Consider the following 17,383-nt stretch of genomic DNA (forward strand, 5'->3'; position numbering starts at 1 on the left):
GCAGAACCCGCGAAGTCGCGTGTCACATTCACTACAACCTATTTATTATTATCAAACCCAACGAACTTGCGTAAATTCGGTTAAGATATTAGAAGTAATGGCAATTTCACGAGAAATGGAAAATAAAAGGTCGTCAATAAAACTCAGGGTGTGACGATTTGTTTGTTGTCGGTACATGTTACTTAAAAAAAGGATAATGTTAAGATACAGGAATTTGCATCAAAACAATAATTTCAACATTATGATACGCGAATACAGACAAATCGTGTAGTCTGATGAGATATAATTATTTATTATGACAAGGCGAAGAAAAAAAAAACATAAAAATCACTCACTGCTTATTTATTTGTACATTGCGCTATTTGGCTAACGATATCGCATTATAGTCGCATTTAATGTCTTAAACCAATAATATAATAATAGTTAATTATGAAAACTTACTTAGGTTAACGAACATTAAATATTATTATAACGACCACATCTTTATATTACATAAAAAGGTTTTGATATTATTCAATGTTTGATAACAACCGCTGTCACGGCAATCGAAAAAAGAAGAAAGTTATGAGTGTTAAAATATGAAAATATTTATAGATAAAACATCCGGTTTGCATGATTTAGGAGATTGGTTAGTATAGTGAATAAAAGGTGAAGCCTGTTGTCCACTATCCAGTAAATATCATATTGAGTCAGTACTGAGTGGTGATATCTGGGGGATAGGTGTGTCCAGAACTTCTCTTCCCTTTGAGCTGTATTCAATTATTTATTAAGTATGTTTATTTTTATCTAAGATATAACATCAAGTGTAAATTATCGACTAATAACGATTTTGTAATAATTTCGCATTAAGATAATATTAATAATTATAACACAACTATGATGAAGAACGTTTCGTAACGATCGGCACGTCAAACGAAAGCCCCCGTTGAAAACATTTTGGTTGCGCTACCTACTGTAATGTGTACCTACTAACATATCATGATTTGTCAGAGGTTAAAAGTGAATCACTAAACAATGTATTATGACAGTATTATATAATACTATAAATATTATAAAATAATACAGTTGTGTATAACAATATGATATTGTGTTTCGAAACCATATACAACTCATCGTCGCTATGCGCGGGGACAGTAGGTACAGCTACGTATCTCGGTGTGTGATTTCACACTTAGTTTGACTCGACGACACTACAATATCGACGACAGCGGAGGCGGTGCTCACTCAGTAACAGTTCGGCCGTCGTAAACGCGATATTTCCCCCCTCCCTCTTGCCAATGAAAGACCCAACCCGAAATGTTTTTCTTTTTCGCGTTTAATAAAACATTCAAGACCGTATTTTATTAATCGTATTGAATCGATCGGTGTTATCACTCAGAGACGTATGTGCGTTTAGCTACACGTGAACATTATAATATTTTATATTTATGATTTATAATACCTACATGCATGTAGTTTTTATTGTCCGTTCAACGTCGATGACCGAAGGTCAACAGGTGACTAGCGCGAAATTGAACGGTGCTTACGTCGCGCCGTGGCCGGACCTAATGACCGTGAAGGAAAATTAGATAGGTACGTTTGACTTTACCCTTTTCAAACCTATGTAATACATTACTATATATTATGTTGAGACCAGTACGCGGACAATCTCAAAACAAGCAGTTTGACTTTACATGGTTTCTTTTGCACGGCAACCTATTCGAGTCGATATTTGATTTCGTATTGAAAAATATGTAATAATGTCTGTGGTTAGTACCTATAAAATATATTGTATAAATAGTATACCTACACAGTACATTTTATATTCGATTTGTATTATGTATACATAATACAATGTATATAATGATTCGAATGTACGAACTTGTGTATGATGTGTGTGTGTATGATTGTGTTCGTATGAGGAAGACATTAATATATAGATAGGTAGGTAGTATAGTTAGTTGTATCTTACACAACACTTGAACTGTAGACTAGGTTTGTATAGTGTGTTCGGCTTAGATTAATAATTCCGCATCATAATTGAAAACTCGTTTTTGACTGTAGTTAGCAATTATTGAGTTGTATTATTATGTTCTGGCGAATAAATCGCATTTCTTAAATAATATATTATTTTGGTATATTATCTATACTTCCATTTTCATCCAGAAAGTATTGATTAGAAAATTAAATTAAAAACCGAGTAATAACCGCTTGTATATTATGATAAAAATAATGAGAATACAATACAATACAATAATAAATTATTATATAAAGCACCTATAATAATTAAATAATCAATAGGTATACAAAAGTAATAAAATAAATTATCGCATTTCTCAGAAATTAAAATCGGATTTAAGATAAAGCTATGGCATGGCGTACGTATATTTCATAAAAAAAATCTTGTTAGTGCATATCATACAGTAATTTAAGTACATATAATAATCAAATAAATTATACTTATATGGTATAAACGTGATTCGATAAAACGCTTTTGAAAGTACCTACTGCAGCAGACTAATATCATACTTGGGAGAGCTTTAAGAGGTCAAACAATCGTTACGTTTACACTAATTACCTACGCGGTAATTAGAACGTGCCGAGTTTAATTTCAAAAAAACGGCGTAGGATAATATGTATACATAATTACCTACCAAAAGATACTATACACTCGCTATATCATGATGCCATATATAGAAGAAATGCGAAACTTTGAGTTTTCGTGCTTAACTACTTGAGACGCAGTGTCGACGTAATACGCATTATGCGATAACTGTAAAAATAACAATATAATATTTAAATATTGTATATTATTGTAGCCATAATATTATCATCATTAATACGCGTTTTGTAATTCGACACCGGATTAATTAATAATTACTATACGCGATTTCTGGTCGGAGTCTATATTGAGTCTTGTATATTATTATTATTATGATGTCGAAGTGAATGTATTGAGTAAAAAGTAATAAGATATCGTTAAAAAGTTTTAATATTTTTGATTTTTATTTCTTGTAACACAAATGTATCTATATGGAGCGCGCGGTTCACTAAGCATGCTCACCCCTATTTTTCATTTAATAATCAATTTATTTGAATTTTGAATTTTGTAATATTTAAATGTACTTAGAGACCATAGCAACTTCTATTTATCAAATGAGAACTTCTTTTCTTCTGTAAATTATTTAATGGATAATTTTTATAAACATTTTGACGTATCGAGATCAGATTTTTAATGAGTTATTTAACTATAAAATGTGATCCTTAAATTTATTATTTAAAAATTCTGAAAATTAGAACTTGAATAAATTAGTCATTAAATGGAAAAGTTGGGGTGATCATACTCAGTGAATCGCCCGTCATACTAATATGTAATTATTAGTATTATGTACTCGGGCGTCCTAGACTAATTATTCATTTTAGATGGATCGAACAAATACATTTAATATGTGTATGTATTAATAATATTATAATGCAGTCGTCCATGCAGAGTGCGGTCCACCTCATTTTGCGGTATTCCAACTGTTGCTCGTCCATTCCCACTCGTATATATGTCTGTAGTAAGACATCTTACCTTCCCGCATAATAATATATAACCTATATATTATGTTTAATGTAATATAATACTACAATCGATGCGTAATACTCGGTTCGTCGGCCGGAAAACCGGTCGAAATCGGCGCTGACGACTGTTATACGTATGTTGTATGTAAATATAATGCACGCACGTGGAGTCTTCGATGTCTTCACTGGCTGCTGCCGATGCAGTCGTTATGTGTCCACGGGCGGCGGACGTAATATAACTGCCGCCGTCTCGCTTTGACGTAACGCCAAGCCGATACTCACAATAATAACATAACGATATCATAAGAGTCATGCTTATATAATATAATAATATGTGTGTATACACTCGTCCGAGGAAGTAAAATTCCGATCGTGATGGTAATGGTAGTTACCTACATAATAAAATTAAACGTAGTAAAAGTGAGGTCTAGGCGCGTGTGGTATCTACCTGTCGCGGTGTTCGAGCAACGCATCGTAATACAACTTAAATATATACGTCCTACATCGTAATATGCATGTGACATTCTATAATATGTACGGCGTGTCTTCGTTATTGTTTTTCTACTCTGGGAGTTTCACAGCAACCTTGATCGGGAGTAGGCCAAAACTGAATCCCAAAACCGCTGTTGCGTAGTATCACACCTATATAATATACACATCCATCATAATATAGGACATAGTAATACATCAATGATCCGTATTATTTTATAGTTTAATGATATTGTATGCCGCGGATGTGGATCGGCCGAAAGTGAAAGAAAAATATAAGTATGAGTAAACAAAAAAACCCACGTCGAGTGTTATTTGGTTCAATAATAAGTTTCATAAATTATTCTCGATACTTGATGACGACGATAATAATAATCATGGTAGTGATACAATAATATTATGTACATACGTATCAAACTAATAATTAATAATATTGTTATTAAAAAATTCGAGAGTGCGCGCGTCAAGGGCTAGTGTGTATACATGTGACGATGAAGTGCACCGCGGTCGTTAAAGTATATTTTATTCTTCGGAAGTTTTGGATACGGCTTCATGTACGTGTTAGAAAGAGGGAGTAAGAGAGAGAGAGAGAGAGAGAGTTTGACAAAGCTTGAGAGGCTGACGGGGTACAACGGCCTTGATCGGAATTGGCCACTTGAACATCTTGAGGTGTAACGCGTCTTATCATTATCGCAGCGCGTTTTACTACGTCGACTGTTATTAAAAAACACTTATACACAAATAATAATAATAATAATAATAATAATAATAATTACTTACCGGACGGGCTCGTGGAAATTTTTAAAAATTTTATGCTTGTCAGTCCAATCCTTTGTCGCATGCGTTATTATCACATTATCGTTATAATGTGTTTTAATCGATCGTCCTCGATTCTCGTCGAATTTCCGCCGCCCGTCCAAACGACCGACAAACTTAGAACCCACGCATTGTTATGACAATAAAAATTTCAATTTGTAAATTATAACGATAATGATAATAACGTTAATAATAATTTATTGCTGTTTATTAAAATATTCGTATATTTGTGGTGTTTGTTTGCTTTTCATGGATATTCGCTTATCGAATCGAGACAGCAGGTATATCTAAGCAGTTGTACCTACAGATGATAAACAGAAATAATTGTTAATGTCGCGTCAGTATTTTTTTTTCACCCACTACAATACCCACTTATATTATTATAACATTTTACTATACAGGGTGATTTATCGAGCAAACTCAAATTCTAATCTTTAAATTTATTTAAAAATTGGATATTTTTTGTTCTACTAAAGGAAACAAGGGATATGCTGTGGCAACAACAAACTTCTATTTTTTTTTAACTAGAAATTTTTTTCCTATAAACTACTCAGTAGATTATTTATTTTTATTTTTTGAATTTTGATGCATCTAATTCAATATTTATACGAATAGTTTTTCAGTTATCAACATTTTGTACTAAAAATAACGGTTATTAAATAAAGTTGTACAGAAACATATAATAAATATAATATTGGATCTAGTGTTTTTTATACTAGGATCATTTTTACAAATTATAAATGTTGATAGATAAATATTGATTACCAACATTTTTAACTTATTTTAGCCCCAATATTTTCATAGTCCATAATTATGGACCTATATTATCCTTAAAACATATAAAGTTAAATAACTAAATACCAATCTTTCTAATTTCAATTTAGATAAGTCAACATTTTTAAAAAAAATGTTCCGATAAAATAGAAAAAGGGGGGCTTTAAATTTAGAAAAATATAAGTTCATATATCCACAAGAGTACATCCATTAAATAGAACAAATGTTTCAAGAATTTTTTGACGTGTTCTTTAATTAAAAATGTCAAAAATCAGATTTTGAATAACTGTAATATTGAAGAAAAAGGGGTGTGTGTGCTTGATGAATCACTCTATATTCCAATGTGCATATTATAAACTCGTGACCGTAGTTCGACGATTTACTGTCCGTACATGAAAACTCAACGACGTTTTTATGCGCATACGTTTATTAGCGTCGACTAAGAAACGGTCCAATATATTAAAATACGATGATATAACGGTTGATTCGGTTCTTTTCTTTTCTATTCTCGTAGTTTCATCCGTTCGTCAAACCGTTGGTTTTGAGACGGTCTGCGCGACGACCCGTCTCATCCAACTTACGGGCGTTTATGAATAGGTATGTAGTATAGGTGGCGTTTTTGTCAATTTTTTTTTCGGTTATTGCATCATCGAACTAGTAAAACGTAGAGCTGCATACTCTAATTGAAACCTCAAAATAATATTCAATACCTTTTTTTGGTGTCTAAAGTGATCGCTATATCGATCCGTTGTCGTGCATTGGTAAACTTGATTGGTAGACTTCCGAACCCCGTTAAAACGGTGTTATTTTAATTCATCGCAATAAGATTTTTTACACATTTTAATTCATATTTTCATGCATCATTTGTTCGTTTATATACTGTAATATTTTATAATTTATTAGGACGAAACTGCTGTTGAACCTTCGAACTGGGAACCACTGCCCCACCACAGATTCACCCTCTTTCATCTGATAATTTATGGTTGTAGCGGGATGTTGTCCGTTTAGGTACACATCACAATCAAAATATAATCTCGTCGAGTTTTTTTTTTGCTCATCAACGTATAGGTTGAAAAGTGAAATAATATAATAATAAAATCTTCACGTGTACCTACTACAGTGTGTATAAAAACGAGGTTTGTTCACGTCAAACAATATCTCGGGGGGGGGGGGGGTAAACTTAAAAACAGGTATAATATATAGGTATAGTTCCTGCTAGTGTAGGTATATGGTAGGTATATTTTATTATTAATTCGTTTCGAATATTATTCGTTTATTATTATTTAGTGTTCCGATCTCGTCCGCTTGTACAGTCGCGCGGCGTTTCCGACCAAACACTAAGACGCGCGAGCTCGAGGTAAAATTTTTAAGCTATGTAATAGTAATTTATAATTATTTTACAGTTCCTGTGAGTGTGTATTTTTTTTATTCTCAATTTATTGTTTGCTTTTGTTACACAATGGCACCACGACATCTACTAGACTAGAACATTCTATATTCATATACTATAAACAGTATAAACATTAACTTGTATCAATCGGTTATTGCTAGTTTAATAGGTCAAATTTATTATATTTACGTTCTTCCAAATAACTGTTGAACAATTTTTTTTTCTTTATTATATGCTATTGCACCAATCTAGAAGATGTTTTATTTGTGTGGTTATGCGTCATAAACATCATCAATCTGCGAAATTATTAATTAAAAAGAGAAAAAATGTATATTACAATAAAAAAACATAATATTTTGATTTGTTTAGAATTTTTATTTTATTCCTCTTCGTGCAACAAGTTTGATAAATTAGACAGTATAGGGTAAAATATTTGAACACTCGTGAATTTAAAGTAATACCATGTAATACTAGCTATATTTAACATTTATTTCAACAAGTATTGTGTAACGTTTTCGAAAATACAATTATCAAGTTCATAGAAATAAATTCATATTATGTTCTGTCAGTAATTATAGTCATTATTCGTATTGAGTTTGAATAAATATAAATACTTTGCATTAGTTTTGCCCGAGTTTGTTTTTATTGAATAACATTACTTACCCAAATATTTACAAAATCTTATTGTGTGCAACTGAAATATAACATTTTATATATTACACACTTTACTAGACACGTACTGTTTTAATCGAATAAATGGTATATACAATATACATATACAGAAATGAAAAAAAAAATATTTTACATTCAAATAATAACGGGAAAATACTAGGTAATAAAAATGTTTAATGAATTATCACTTTGAATTGCATTTTATTAAATATAAAAAATGACCTGTAATAAAAAAAAAAAATGTAAATTCCTTATAGTTTACAAGAGAAATAAAACTTATATTATCTGTTCTTACGTATCGTAATATAATATCATTACAATTATTTTTGTTTTATTTTATTCAGATTAACTGCCTCCGCATTAGTAGTTATGTGGAAAGACTTCAAGAAGTTAAAACTTCTACTATGGAAGAATTTACTGATACAAAAGCGACATCCCATCCAGTCGTTCATAGAGCTACTATTACCGGCCATAATGGCGTGCGTGATGGTCATGTTCAGATCTTGGGTACAACCGGTCGAGTTCAACAACGTCACCAGATACGTACCGTTCCCCATATCGGTGCCACCGTTAATATTGGGATACAGACACGGGTAAGTTGTATGTTATTTTTTTGTTGATGGGGAATTTCCAAATAGTATGTTTTTTAGGAGCTTGGATTATATTTTATTGTATTTTAATCAGAGCATGCATTTAGAAAAAAAATGTTGTTTTACGTTATTTACAATTAAAATGTTATACAAATTTTGCGTTTATCATTATTCAGAATTAAAATTTTTAATATATTTTATAAATTATAACTATTAAATAATTGGAAATTAATTATTTCATTTAATGACATACTATATCTTATAATGTTTTGCGTTATGTTTTATTTGATAATATATCATATATTTTGTTAATCGTTAAGTTTTGTTTTGTGTTATATATACCTATAATTATTTATGTTTTTCGTTTTCCGTTTTAATTACGTTTACAAATTTCAATTGGTTTTTTGTTAAATATAACGTTACTATAACGTTTGTAAACCCTGATTTTAACAAACGTATGTGGATGCAAATGATTAATTCTAAAAATTATTTATTCGTATTTCAAAGCGTTTTATACGGTGATATTAAATTAAAAAAATATTAATTAAAGTTATAGGTTAAATATTACATATAAACACGATTATAACTTGTTGTATTATTCTTTGATTTAACTCTAAAAAGTTAAGTAATTGAAATGAATACTTTAACATCTTTAAATATTCAAGTTAAGAAGTTAAAAAATTAATTTTAAAATGTTGCTTCAACTTGTTTACTTGAAAATACCCACCTTTTCGTAAATCTAAATTTACTCGAAGAAGCTATGTATTACCTTTTACCTATTTTGTATTTACATACATTATAATATATGGGTAAATAGTTATTTTCTACAAAAATAGATAAAAAGTGGATACATATCAATTCTTACACGAATATTCTTTACGTTTAAACCAGACTCTTCATTACTAGTTAGATACATATAGTTGATTTGATTAAAGTGCATTAGGATTTTGTATTGATACTATTGTTTATGTTGGTATTATTTTAAAGTATTGAAACTACCATACCATTTTTTATGTTTCTATTATTATTATATTGTTATTATTATCACATATCATAATGCACATTGAACAATATATCTCAACATCACCAAATATCATGGTATTTTATTTAGATTAAAGTCAGTTATTTTATCATGTGTATGAACTTCAATATATTTTGAGTGGTCTAATCTTAATGTGATATTATTTAGGAACTTAAAATTTTGCTAATTAACATAAATCTTTTCCCCCTACACCCCACCACTGGGACAGTAAAAAATGTGATGACGACCTCCTGGTGCGGCACTCGCCGTGTTTTGCAATAATAATAATTCCATAAAACGCCAAAGGCAAAAGAAAAAAAGTGTAATGCTACAATAGGAATTCGGTAATACGAGGAAATGAAATTCAGTGTGATGACTGAATGTATTAGCGTCTCGACGGTGAAAATCATACTGTGAACACAAATAATACTTAATAATAATAATAATAATAATGTTGTTGTTAATTTATTCGTCGTCAATACGATGATGTCTCTAATAAATAATCCACAATACCCTTGAACACAAATATTAATTTTATCATCGCACATAATATATGTACAAGGTAACTATAATACTGTAAATAATAGATGATTCGTTTAACGAGAAAAATATTTTGTAATTGTTTTAGATGGTCCATAGCATGGGCTCCGCAAGACCCGGAATTGGAAAAAATCATGAGCAACGCTTTTGCACACACTCCCAATATAAAGCGTAAGTCGTACGGTACAAAGTCCGCAACAAAATAAAGAAATACATTATTTTTTTTCAGTTGTATCGTTTGAAACCGGCGATAAGATGGAGGAACAGCTGAATCAAGATAACGCGATGAAAAAATTTTTGGTTGGCGTTCGTTTCGATAATATCAAACCGAACACTACGTTACCAAAAAGTACAACTGTAAGTACAATTAAAATAAAACGGTTGTTTTACGCATTTATATCGCATAATACTCAACGTATTGTATACCTATATAATTCAGGATATACTGATATGACTTTCTTGCTTATTTCATTTCATTCTGTGCAGGTAAAGCTGAGATATCCGTGTCATCTTCGAGTAACGAAAAAGAGTCTAATGAGCTTCGACACGATCGAAGCGAACTGGCGGACTTACTTAATGTTTCCTCTGTATCAGACGTTTGGTCCTAGACATAAATCAGAAAACGACGGAGGCGAACCAGGTATAAATCCATAACTACCTTGACAAACAGCATCTCGAAATATGCGTGCACAAATAACCATTATTGATAACATTGGGTCTTGAAATTTTTTTTTGTTTTTAGGTTATTTGTCAGAATCATTTTTGTACATGCAAAACCAGATCTCCAAAGCTTTAATACAATACTGGGCTCCTGACGAGTACGTGCCAGAAATCGAGCTACAGAGGTTCCCATATCCGAAATACATCGAAGACCCATTGTTACCAGCACTTACATCGTTCATATCTACGGTGGTATTACTCAGTTACATTTACACCGCCATCAATACAATAAAAGTGATCTCAGCTGAAAAAGAAATGAAAATGAAGGAAGGTAACTGAATAAATTGAATAAAAATGGTTTTAATATTATACCTATAAGTGGATATCGTTTCTGGAATCGACAATAAATCTATATATTGTTGATTTCCATTACTATAAATTCTAATCGAGTTTATGAGTATGGTGCAACAATTTTTCAAGGGATATATTATAATATCATTTATAACTTAAGGGTGCATGTACGATATTTTTCAATAAATATTTTATTAACCACTGTTGTAGAGTTTAAACCTTTAACATCTTCATCCCTCCATCCCTTACCCTACCACCTTAAGTATTTGCAGTTTTGCCTCAGAAATATTAGTGTAAGTTCTTAACGAGTTCCCTCAGTAAATGATGACTGAAGACTGCGAATACTTTAGTCGATATTAACATTATCATGACTTTTTTTTTGTTTTACAGGAAGCCATGATGCTCATGGGCTTGGATAATTGGTTGCACGCGTGCGCGTGGTATCTAAAGAGTTTCGTCGTATGGATAATACCTCTGTTAATATTGGTGTTTTTTATAACGTTCGATTGGCCTACGGGTGCAGTGTTTCAGTACTCCGACCCGCTGGTACTGATGGTGATACTGACATTGTATGTGACTGCTGGAATATCCTATTGTTTCTTGATATCCGCCTGCTTTAAAAAAGGTAAAACTCGATTACGAGCTTAAGGTTTTTAAAGATATGTACAAATTATATGGTAATATTGTTTGATTTATAAGCAATTATATTATAACTACAACTATAACGCATTTCTAGAGACATTTTGGGATCTGTATATTTTTCAATATTTATTCAAAACACATTGGTTTATTGTAGAAATGTGTTTCTTAATACTTATTAAGTATAAATATTATATTTCAGATTTTATTCATTTTAATTAATGTGCATATTTAACATATAATGTGAAATTTACACTTAATTAATAATTTTTCATTAAACGAGTATTTAAGGTTATAAAGTAACAGTAGTGGGTACTTATTATTTTTAAAATTTATAGATTTTTGAACATATTCAAGTAATTTTTCGTAATTTTTGGAGCTTGTTTAATGATTTTTTTAAGGATAATATATTTGTATATTTAAAGGTTTAAAAAAAATAGGACTTTAGCCCTATATTATACTGTCAACACATGTGGGATTACTAGTTGTCACGAATTGTCATTGTGTTTATAATATAACCGTCCGTAAACAAAATAACAATTACCGTTTCATTAACATATTGTCAAGGTATCATGTCGTACCTAATATTTAATACTTATATAAAAAATATATTAATAACTATGCTATACGATATATTATGTATAATTATATATATTTATGTATACATTCACAAATGACATATTTTAACATGTACTAAATATTTAGACCTTCAAATTTACGTCCATTGCATATAATAAGTGTTAGTATGTGTGTGTATATGTGTGTAAGCGAGATTGAATCTATCGAATTTCTTTGTATGCAATTTTTTTTTTCAGCCAATACAGCGGCGACCGTTGGTGGCGTATTGTGGTTCGGTACTTATGCCCCATTTATGATATTTCAACCTAAATACTCGTCTATGACCAACAGAGAAATTTTGGCGTCGACCATATTGCCAAACACAGCATTGGGATATATTTTCCAGAGTCTTATCATGTTCGAAGGCATTGGCGCCGGACTGACGTGGGAAAATATTACGGTGACGGTGTCTCCGGATGACAAGATGTGCATCGCGGATATAATGCTTATGTTGGTATTTGACTCGATCCTGTACTTATTAATCGCCATATACCTGGAAACGGCTTTCCCGCGCAACAGTGGTTTCCACCCTCCGTGGTATTTCCCGATACTGGTGAGCTTTATTTTATTCTCATTCAATTACTTTTTCATTGAATCTAAATTCGGTTGTTTTTTTCGCTCGTTCATGATTCATATTTTATTGTTAATGCTTTCTTTTACCATGTATGTTATAGCCGTCGTTCTGGTTCGAGAAAAAAGTTAATCCCAAACACATCACCGAAAAATCTGGCATTCATATTCAATCACTCAGCAAAAGTTTTACGCCCGACAGATATGTCGTCAACAAGCTCTCTGTGGATATGCACCCTAATCAAATAACCGTTTTGTTGGGTCACAACGGCGCTGGGAAATCTACCACCATGTCTATGTTAACTGGGCTGATAAGTCCAACATCCGGCACAGCGTTGATAGAGGGATACGATATAAAAACTCATATGAAAACAATACGCCATTCCTTGGGGCTTTGCCCTCAATATAATCTACTCATACCGGATTTAACCGTAGTAGAGCATTTGTATTTTTTCGGAATGGTTAGTATAGCTGCACAATTAAGTAGTAATATTTTATTATTTTAATATTCAAATTGTGTAAATATATAAAATGTAATAAAATATTATTTTTATTTATTTATTAAACGATTTACACTCACTGAGGGGCAAGATTAAAATAATTAACTACTTTAGTATAAAACTTATCAATACATACATAATATTATAATATGATTACTGTTTGTTGGTATTATTTAGTTGAAAGATTTAAACGAACAAGAGCTGAAAAGCGAAATCGATAAGTATACAGCAAAATTCGAACTTGAGTCAATGATTAATACTAAGTCCAAACATCTGAGCGGAGGGATGAAAAGAAAACTTTCGGTTGCCATAGCATTAATTGGAAAATCGAAGGTTCGTGCACGCCGTGGGTTTAATTCAGTGGTTTTCATTCATTATCAATTTAAAAATAACGATTAATCGAATTTGCGTAGGTGGTATTGATGGATGAACCGACGTCGGGAATGGATCCGGCAGCCAGACGCACTCTGTGGAATATTTTGCAATCGGAACGGGAAGGAAGAACAATGGTAATGACAACGCATTTAATGGATGAAGCAGATTTGCTAGGTGACCGTGTCGCTATAATGAAAGCTGGTACTCTTTGTTGTGTCGGAACACCGTTTTCGTTGAAAAAAGAATATGGTAAGAATATTATATTATAATATAATTTTATTGCTAGTAAAAAAAATACTTTGAGATAATTTCAGGGTCTTAAATACAATTTTAATTAATTTTGTTATCACACGTCTTAAACAGGCATATATATGAAATAATAAAACAATTAATTTTGACTCAAAAAACTGCAAATATAAAGTATTAGTTTTAATTTATAATTTTCCACTCCTATGCAAACTAATACTAGAATAATTCAAATTACTTTTATGTTTTTAAAATTCAATAAAATATTGTCAAATATTACTCATTAACATTTTTAATAATCCATAAATAATAATTATTATTAACATACGATATTTATTCGTCTTATTACACATAGCGTATCTACTGTCAAAGACCGAAAAAGTATACATTTTTAAGATTATAGAATAAGGAATTAAATATTGTTTTTAAAGATAACACATTTTAATATTTTTTAGGCGGTGGTTATACCTTAACTCTCGTAAAAGATGTAGTCGGTTTCAGTTTGACTAAAGTAACCAATTTCGTTCGTAAATATTACCCGCATTCAGTACCAAGTAACCTGACCGTTATGGAAGTTACATATCAGTTAGAAGACTCATCGCTGTTTCCAGACTTGCTTAACTCTTTGGAGCAAACTAAACAGACGTTAGGAATCAAAGAATACGGAATAACTTTGACTACGCTGCAAGACGTATTCATGCGGTATGTGGACGAAACAGAAATAGTAAAACATTCAATAAGGGTTTATTTAATATGCGTTATTTTGTTGTCATTGCAGAGTCGGTCAAGAAGACAACAAGAAATTATCGGATTACCAGATGAATGCCATTAAACAAAAATCAATGGAATTGAAGAATCGTTTCGACACGTTGTTCTACGATGCCGAGTGCGATTCTACTGATTTTAAATCTGAAAGTAAGGATTTACGAAAAATAACGACCACTGTACGTTTCGTGTAACTTTGGTCATTACATTGTGTTTCATAACAGGGGCCAAAGGATGGAAATTATTCTGGATCCAAGTCGGGGCGATTATGGAAAAGAAATGCTTGCAGTCGTACCGTTCTCTGATATTGCACTCACTACAAATAACGCTAACGCTATTTTTCATATTCTTGGCATTACTGGTCGTTAACGCCTGGCAGGGTATGAAAGACTTGCCGGCTCTAGCAGCCGAGCTATCGGTAAGTAATGACAATTGTCGATCGAAGATTTCAATGACTATGATAATTTATTTTTCAGAACTATTGGGAACCTATCAGTACGGTCATGTTGTCCACCAATAACACGAAAATTGGTAATTTCTACGAATCATATAAGAACGCTTGTGCGCCAAATCCGGTTTTGGATTTGAATTACCGCACCACGGAAAACTATTTCGAAGACTTTTTACTACAAGTGGTGAGTTTTTGCCATCCACGGTTAATAATAATAGTAATATAATTTATTTGCTAACCACGTGCGGGAGTATCGTGATAAATACCTATTCCGTGATCACGTGAACCAAAAATAACGTCTATTATACCATTGTTATTTATCCTTAGGCCGCCGAAAAGATATCTCCGTTCACACAGAAGTACATTGTCGGCGCGATTTTCGGTGAAGATAGGATTACGGCGTATTTCAACAACCAGCCGTACCATGGTCCACCGTTGGCACTCAGCATGGTATATAATGCTATACTAAAAAGTTACAAAGGAGAAGATTACGGAATACACATAGTCAATCATCCACTGCCCTACCAAGGAGTGGATAAAGTAAGAAAATAGTATAGTTGATTTCGTCGATATAAAATTATACAGATGGAATTTTATCGTCCTCGTAGAATATTGAGTTTTTTCCACGTTATCAAACTAAACAACGGCTAATATCCTTAACAAAATAATGTCGATATATCGATAGTTTCCGGAAAAAAAATGTCGAGCACTATTTAATTAATCTCTCGTAATTCGTGAGTGCTAATATAAAAAAAAAAACGATCTATTATATTAAATCGGTCGAACGAAGTGGTACACTGTCAGTGTATTATAGGGATCCAGCAAAATGTCTATCTACTACAAATGCACTTAATGACTTCGATAATCAAATCATTGATGATACCTATAGTATTTTAAACCTATTGTTTTTTTTTTGTCATCTTGCAGCTGATGAAATTGACCGGAGGCAGTAATCTGGGTTACCAGGTGGCGTTCAACTGCGCCATTTCCCAAGCGTTCGTGTGTGCCGTGTACGTGCTATTCGCCGTCAACGAGCGACAGACCGGCGCTAAGCACATGCAACAGATCGCCGGAGTGAAACCACTGGCCTACTGGGGCGCGTCTCTGCTGTGGGACTGGATAAGTTACTTGACCGTCATATTCTCCATTCTGCTGTTACTCTTCTGGCACGGCGACCCGGGATACTCGAGCTTAAAGCAAATGGGTCAGTGTGACACCATAACATGTTACAGTAAAACCTCTGAATAGCGGACACTCACGGGACCGACCAAATTGTCCGCTATTGAGAGGTGTTCGCTATTGGGAAAAATTGATAGAATAATATGTATGTAACGGGACTATGCCGGGACCGGAAATTTTGTCCGTTATTGAGAGGTGTCTGCTAATTAGAGGTGTCCGTTAAGAGAGGTTTCACTGTATCATAATGTATTAAGGGGACGTCATACCCTTTCAAAATCTAATTAGGTGTTTAATGTCAACAACGCTAAAACATCGATTATAGAATATTTGATTTTGGCTTTTTTTAATGACATTTTACTACAATAATTAATGCTCAGCGGTTATAATAAAATAAAATCTCGAACACTCAACCCTACAATAATTTTACAAAAGTTATATCTAAGTAATTTCCATTAAAATGATCTTAGTGTACTTAAAAAAAACTTATCCAACCCTTACTTCTAGTAAAGTTAATTGGTAGACACTCCTTTCCATATTACCTTTTTAACTCTTAACACTCCTCCCCATATGAAATTATTTTTGTAACAAAAAAATTAAAATTACATAGTTACAAATTACCCGGTCACGATTTAATTACAAACAAAATTATCAAACATTTACCAAAAAAAAAAAAAAAAACTATAATCCTCTTCTTCTATATTGTTAATTTTGCATTTATGTTATCAACAAATCGTTATTGATCGTATTTGTCGAAACCGCAATAGGCAGCATCAGTCCTGAGCAAACAAAATATGAACGTTAAAGTAGTGAAAAAAATAAATAAAAATACCTAACTAACTAATGAATACAATTATATTATAGTTTTTGTTGTTTAATACGTAATATTCAGTGTATAAAACATTTTCAAACAGTTGTCATATATTTTATTAAAAATATTGCAATTTATAAATATTATATAATAAATAAGTTTTAAGCACAAATGTATATACAAGGCATAGAAACATGATGAAAGATTCCATTGACACCACTTAAAAACTGTTCTCAAAAAATTGAGATATAAGAATGTTAAGCTGAATTAAAGTAGGTCTTTAGTCTAGTTTGTTTAGTCAGAGTAAGAGTTATATAGAGTTAAGGGTATAGAGATTGATTATTAAAGGGTTATAATGGTTTAAATGCACTGTGTGGAGGTATGTT

The 17,383-nt window shown here is 31.9% G+C and overlaps 1 protein-coding gene across 2 annotated transcripts in view; it reads left to right on the forward strand.

Annotated features, from left to right (window-relative positions):
* The window catches only part of LOC112597898 (ATP-binding cassette sub-family A member 1-like), a gene marked incomplete at its 3' end in the record, with an annotated part of 30,733 nt that extends 14,519 nt beyond the window's left edge, over nucleotides 1–16,214 (forward strand). Inside the window, 17 exon segments of one of the 2 annotated variants that reach the window (XM_025344125.1) lie at nucleotides 6,933–6,979; nucleotides 8,029–8,277; nucleotides 9,924–10,006; nucleotides 10,065–10,192; nucleotides 10,322–10,475; nucleotides 10,578–10,826; nucleotides 11,241–11,471; nucleotides 12,301–12,656; nucleotides 12,778–13,134; nucleotides 13,351–13,506; nucleotides 13,587–13,797; nucleotides 14,250–14,496; nucleotides 14,573–14,709; nucleotides 14,784–14,977; nucleotides 15,036–15,194; nucleotides 15,338–15,550; nucleotides 15,938–16,214. In XM_025344125.1, the coding sequence (XP_025199910.1) occupies nucleotides 8,054–8,277; nucleotides 9,924–10,006; nucleotides 10,065–10,192; nucleotides 10,322–10,475; nucleotides 10,578–10,826; nucleotides 11,241–11,471; nucleotides 12,301–12,656; nucleotides 12,778–13,134; nucleotides 13,351–13,506; nucleotides 13,587–13,797; nucleotides 14,250–14,496; nucleotides 14,573–14,709; nucleotides 14,784–14,977; nucleotides 15,036–15,194; nucleotides 15,338–15,550; nucleotides 15,938–16,214 (3,376 nt within the window). 2 annotated transcript variants of the gene reach the window in all.
* Nucleotides 16,215–17,383: the final 1,169 nt, after the last annotated feature.

This window comes from Melanaphis sacchari, unplaced genomic scaffold (assembly GCF_002803265.2).
Source record: "Melanaphis sacchari strain LSU unplaced genomic scaffold, SCAv2.0 Contig444_pilon_pilon, whole genome shotgun sequence".
Taxonomy (NCBI): Eukaryota; Metazoa; Arthropoda; class Insecta; order Hemiptera; family Aphididae; genus Melanaphis; species Melanaphis sacchari.